Below are 5,719 nucleotides of genomic sequence, written 5' to 3' on the forward strand. Positions count from 1 at the left end.
CTTTTTCTTCCCGCCTCGTCAGAGGGCTCGGACGAATAATAGGAGAGAGGGAACCGGGTTTCTGCCAATCGTTGGAAGGGTGGGTGGGGTTGGAGGTGGGAAGGGGGTGGGTAATTTAGGAAGAGGAAACGGAGAAGGCGGAGGGCTATAAAAGCCAATGAGAGGGCGCGTGAAGGCAGGAGGAGGTGGAACGAAGGAAGTAACTAATAGCAAAGCGGGAAGCTTAACCTCCTGGCCAATAAAGATGGCTGAATAGTGAATGATGGCGGAAGGAGGCGGGTGCTGTGCGAGGAGAGGCAGGGCTGGCTCATAGGAATAATTAAAAGAGAGCCAATGAAAAGGGAAGTAGGCGGAGGTCAAATTGACAGACAGTAATGTCTATTTAGGCAATGACAGACAGTATCCGCAGTCAATAGGAGCTGAGGAATTGAGGAATTCTTTAAGTCTCCCAAGAAGGTCAGGAAGAAATGACAGCTGAGGGGGGCGGGGGGCCAGGGCAAATTTGCGATTAATGTGCCTCAGTAGCCAATAAGCTCATTCTCTCACTTCAGCAACGGGAGGAAGATAGACAGCTGTATCAGCCAATGGCAGCCTCCAAAGGGTAGGGGCGCTGCCAGCAGGCGGTGCCAGCTCAGGGATATCGGTGACAATCCGAGACAAGCGCGGGAGAGGGGTGACAGTTGGGGACAGCGCGGAGAGAGGGCGGGGGCCGGGAGCATTGGTGTATTCCTTAGCCAATAAGAGCTCCGCGCTGCCCTGCCTGAGTCCTTTCTTGGTCCCCATTCTCCATTCAACTCCCAAGCCCACCACAGATCCAGTGCCCGGATAAAGTACTCTCGACCTCCACTCTGTCTCTAAGTCTCAGCCTGGTCCGCAACCAACCCCAGCACTCCAAGCCCAGGCGACTATAACCAGAGCCCTAAAATCCTTTAAGCTACTCATCTCTCTGGATCCGCCATCTCCTGCAGGAATCCCAAACCCCAAGTCCCTCTCTTCAGCCCCAACTATCTGAGCTCCTCCCCAGAATCTGGGCTACAATTCCTGGGACTTCGTCCTCTGAGTGGCCCACCTCCCCTATTCTACTGGGGTCCCAGACCACAAACCATGAATTCCCAATACCATGAACTCCCATATCTGTGTTCTTATTCTTTGGGGGATCCAGGGCCCGTCCCATCACCTACTTCCCTGTCATTGACACACCTCTCTGTGCTCTTCATTCTCTGCTAAAAAACAAACAAACAAACAAAAAACAGACCCCAATCTCATCAGGCACCCTCCTCCAGAGGCTACCCTAGACCACAAACACAAAGCCCTGACTTTACCAGCCCCTCCTGTCTCTGGTCCCCAGTCCCTGGAGCCCCAGGATTCAAGATTCAGCCTCAGGAGAGCTTCAGTTTCCATACAAAGTCCACCATCCTGAAATTTCAGTCAAGCCTAGCTCCCAGCTTCCCAGTTTCTTGGTTTCTGAGTTCTTTGAGGCGCCGCACTCTAAGCTCAGACTCAGATCCTGTGAACTCCAGCGTCTGAGATATGTTGCTTCTGATCTCCTTCTCCTCAACTTCCTCACCTTCCATTTGGCTCCAGCTTCCTGAGCACTTCCCCCATTACCTTCTTTGGAGTTCTCCTCCCCTCCCAGAACCCAGCAATAAGTGGGCTCCTCCCTGAGCCTGGACCCCCATGGTAACCATATAAGGTTAGGCAGCTGTCAGCTAAGGCAGGGAGGGGCAGTTCAGGAGGCCAAGGGCAGCTGCTAAGTTTAGGGTGGCTCCTTCTCTCTTCTTAGAGACAACAGGTGCCTGGACCCCAGTGCCCAGAAAAGAACATGTCTTAGAGGCATTGGCATGAGGCTGGAGGAGGGGGAGGGAAGGAGGCAACTTCCTCAGGACATCAGGTCCTAGAGGCAGCAGGAGGAGGAGGAGATGAATGTCCGTGCCAAACCTGGGGCTTCCTCAGCCACTGTTTCCCCAGACCTCCACTGAATGGAATGGACTGGGACACTGAGGCCCAGATGGGTGGGAAAGGGTACCTCAAAGTCACACAATCAACCTAGCTAGTTCTTGCCCAGATTGGAGAGAGAAGCCATTGGCCCATCCCAGCCACCCAGGAGGAGGTGACCAATTAGTTTCTCTCTTGGTGTCTTTGACTCTCCTAAGAGTTCCAGCTTTCACACTGGTATCCAAAAAAGTGATTATAGACTCTCACTAGACCATGTCCTTCTCCTGTTTCAAACTTTTTCAAGGCTTCCAGGGCCTCAGCCTGGCACTGAAGACCCTCCTGTGTCTGACCCCCTGGTATCCTCTGCTCAAGCCCAACACAATTCTGGTGAGCTAAACACTCCTGATCTTTCACGCTTCCAGGCCTTTGCCCATCTGTGCCCTCTGCTTAGCATGCCTGCTCCTCCACTTTCACCTGACTCACTTCTACTGGCCTCCATAAATCCATTCCCATACTCCTGGATAGGGCTGCTATGCCCTCTACTTCTGTACTCCTGTCCAGCTGGTGTGTCATTTCCACGGCTAGACTGTAAGTACCACCAAGGCAGGGCCTGAATATTAATTATAATGATTATACTTCACTAACTGTTTTGAAATAGCGTTCACATCCACAAGTTCGGGGGTGGGATGGGAATTATGTCCCCATTTTATAGAGGGGGAAACAAAGACCCAGGAAGTTGAAGCAAAAAGCCCAAGATCCCAGAGCAGGCTCTCTGCTCCAGGCTGTCTAGTCTCTTCGTACCTAGTGACTCCATGCTCCAAATATATCCTTATAAAATCCCCCCTCTCCTTGAAGGGGATGTAGAAGAACTTTCTGATCCTTCAGCTTCCCCAGATGGATCCCTCCCACCTTTAAACTCTACCCCTACACCTACATATACCTACACTTGACTATGAACTCCACAATGGGGTAGGGAGATTATATTTGCCAAAGTGCACCCACAAATCACAGCCCAGAGCCTAAATGCTCAATAAATTTACTGGGTTTTAATCTGGGCCCACCCCACTCATCTCTTTCCTAGTACTGTGCCTTAGCCTGGACCCTCTCCGAACTTTGGTACATTCCAGTCCCCTTCAGGAAGAAAGAACATCCCTTCCTGCCCAAGTCCTAGTGAGACATGCATCCCAAGACCCACTCCCTCCTCCCTCCCTCCCTGAGCTCCAGCTGCTGCGGGCCCTCCAAGAAAGGAGAGGCCCTGAGCTGGGCTATTTTGGTACTTGGGGTGGGCACCCACAGGGCTAAGGTTACCCTGGTATGTTAAGGGCTCCCTGGGGCAGGACTATATAACTCCAGAGGGACCGCCCCAGGCTGTCTCTCTGCTCCTTTCCAGCCAGAGCCACTGTCTTGCCCCCAGGAGACCTAAAACATGGTGAGTGAGAATCCCCCAGCCCTGCCCAGATCCCTCAGACCTCAGGGCAGCCTCACCCTTTGAAAGAAAGTAGCTGGTTCCCAGTTAGCAAGAGAAAAAAAGATGAATCTTTCTTTTCTTGGTATCACCAAGGGGAATGTCCAGAATGATACCCTGAAGGACTAAACCAAGAATAATCTGCCCACCCACAGGAACCCAGACCCTCTCAAAGCATGCATCGTACCTTCCTGCACTCCATCTTCCTAAAACCCCCTGGGACCACCCAGGCAAGGATTCCCACTCCCATTCTATAAATGAGAAAGCAGACGTTCAGACAAGGTGAATGAGTGGATCAGGGTCACATAGCAAGTCTTTGAGGAGGCAGGCTCAGGGCACTGAGACGGGGAGGTATGTTCCAATTGTTGGCTAGGATGGAAGGATGGAGACTTGAGGGCTATGGATAGGAATTTGGGCTACAACTGAAGCAAGTCCCCTCAGCAAAGAGGTCCTAAGGAAGGGGAAGTCTAGAGCCAGAAGTTACTTTAGAAGAATGGACCCAAAGAACCCTGAATCTAATCCATTGCCTCCAGAGAGGAGTAGGGATTGGCCCATGAACCCTTCTGCCCCACCTTAACCCCTCAGGCACCCAAGAAGGCCAGAAGAAGGGCAGCAGCAGAGGGCGGAAGCTCCAGTGTCTTCTCCATGTTCGATCAGACTCAGATCCAGGAGTTCAAGGAGGTAAGTGTGGGAAGAAAGGAGAATAAAGGCTGATCAAAGGCACCCCCTGCTGTCCCTCCTCCCACCCACCTCCAGAATGTGCACCTGTTCTGGGGGGGAGGGAAAGAGTTTAGAATTCCTTGTTCCCCTCTCTGCTTGGAGTGTAAGAGTGTGGCTGGCTAGGGGCCCAGAATCTGATCTGCCTGGGGTAAGGATGCTGCAGCCTAGCCATAGGGATCCTAACCTCCCTACTCCTGCCCTCCACAGGCCTTCACGGTAATCGACCAGAACCGTGATGGCATTATTGACAAGGAAGACCTGCGGGACACCTTCGCAGCCATGGGTGAGCCTCCTACCCAACCAGTAAAGATTCAAGGCTGCAGAGTCCTGGGAATTCAGCAGCCTTGTGTTCCAGCCCTGCTGGCTCCACACTGGGCCTCAGTCTACCCATATGAAAAATGGGTGGGATGATGTGAATTCATGGGAAGCATCATCCTCTGGCCCCAAGACCCCACTCCAGCCCATGCTTCCCCCATCCTAATCCAGGGCGTCTGAATGTGAAGAATGAGGAGCTAGATGCCATGATGAAGGAAGCCAGTGGACCCATCAACTTCACTGTCTTCCTGACCATGTTTGGGGAGAAACTCAAAGGTGAATGAAGTATCTCGGGTCCAAGCCCCTAGCTGTCTCTCCCTAGACCTTTCAGGCACTGACCCTTTAGCAACCCTTCAGCTTCATGTGCCCTCTGACCCCCAGGTGCCGACCCTGAGGATGTGATCACTGGAGCCTTCAAGGTCCTGGACCCTGAGGGGAAGGGCACCATCAAGAAGAAATTGTAAGTGACCCCCTCCAGCTGTTCTCACACAGAAAGCATCCTTAAATCCTACAAAGAGTTAGGCATTGCCAGGGATAAGGGAGAAATTAGGACTGTGGAAGTGGGCAAGGATTAAATTTTCACAGCACATATAGGGAAGGGCAAAAGGAGGGAGGCCAGAGTGTTTGGGAGACCAATGAGGAATCCAGAGTGAGCCCGGTTTTCAAGGCGAGACTGGGAGTAGCAATAGGGATGAGATGGGAGGTAGTGGAAAGGCCTCACCAAGCCCAATCTCAAATCCCTGTATGTCGCCTCTCTCCAGCCTGGAGGAGTTGCTTACCACGCAGTGTGACCGCTTCTCCCAGGAAGAGGTGAGTGGGGGAGGGGCCCAAGAGACGTCGAGGGATGGGGGAGGGTGGCCTAAGAACCAGTTGGAGATACCATGACACCTTTTCCCCAGATCAAGAACATGTGGCAGGCCTTCCCCCCCGACGTGGGCGGCAACGTAGATTACAAGAACATCTGCTACGTCATCACGCATGGCGACGCCAAAGACCAGGAGTAGCGGGTTCTCTTTGGCCTCTGCTGGCCAACGCCTTCCTGCCAGTTCGACTCCCCCACCCCGACTCCTAATAAATTGTACTGGTCTTGTTTCTTATCCGCGGCGCCTTCAGTGCATTTGTGCGAGCGGGACTCAGGTGGGAGGCTGGACTGAAACACTGGCTGGCTCTAAACGAGTGCCCAGCAAATGAATGAATAAATAGTGGCCCAGAAGCCTGGGTGGAACGGTTCCATCCGCTACGCCCGCCACTTTTTCCCGCTGGGAAAGGGAAGATGTGCGAAGC

At 52.8% G+C, this 5,719-nt stretch overlaps 1 protein-coding gene across 6 annotated transcripts; it reads left to right on the forward strand.

The window, feature by feature from the left end:
- The first annotated feature begins 60 nt into the window (after positions 1-60).
- MYL11 (myosin light chain 11) lies at positions 61-5,532 on the forward strand. 6 transcript variants are annotated; one of them, XM_072942933.1, is made up of 10 exons: positions 228-456; positions 2,240-2,322; positions 2,497-2,523; positions 3,326-3,364; positions 3,986-4,081; positions 4,328-4,403; positions 4,607-4,711; positions 4,817-4,895; positions 5,197-5,245; positions 5,335-5,532. In XM_072942933.1, the coding sequence occupies exons 4-10, from the start codon at positions 3,362-3,364 to the stop codon at positions 5,437-5,439; spliced, it is 513 nt and encodes a 170-aa protein (XP_072799034.1). In that variant the 5' UTR covers positions 228-456; positions 2,240-2,322; positions 2,497-2,523; positions 3,326-3,361; the 3' UTR covers positions 5,440-5,532. The 6 variants fall into 6 exon arrangements, with proteins under 6 accessions (XP_072799038.1, XP_072799034.1, XP_072799033.1 ...); XM_072942932.1 differs by lacking the exon at positions 2,497-2,523; XM_072942934.1 differs by lacking the exons at positions 228-456; positions 2,497-2,523 and adding an exon at positions 1,606-1,693.
- The last annotated feature ends 187 nt before the right edge of the window (positions 5,533-5,719 follow it).

This window comes from Vicugna pacos, chromosome 18 (genome assembly GCF_048564905.1).
Source record: "Vicugna pacos chromosome 18, VicPac4, whole genome shotgun sequence".
Classification (NCBI taxonomy): domain Eukaryota; kingdom Metazoa; phylum Chordata; class Mammalia; order Artiodactyla; family Camelidae; genus Vicugna; species Vicugna pacos.

Coding starts and splice junctions, on each gene's coding strand:
- MYL11 (XM_072942933.1), top strand. Junction 4,896..5,196: donor GGCACCATCAAGAAGAAATT/GTAAGTGACCCC, acceptor GCCTCTCTCCAG/CCTGGAGGAGTTGCTTACCA. Junction 5,246..5,334: donor ACCGCTTCTCCCAGGAAGAG/GTGAGTGGGGGA, acceptor CCTTTTCCCCAG/ATCAAGAACATGTGGCAGGC.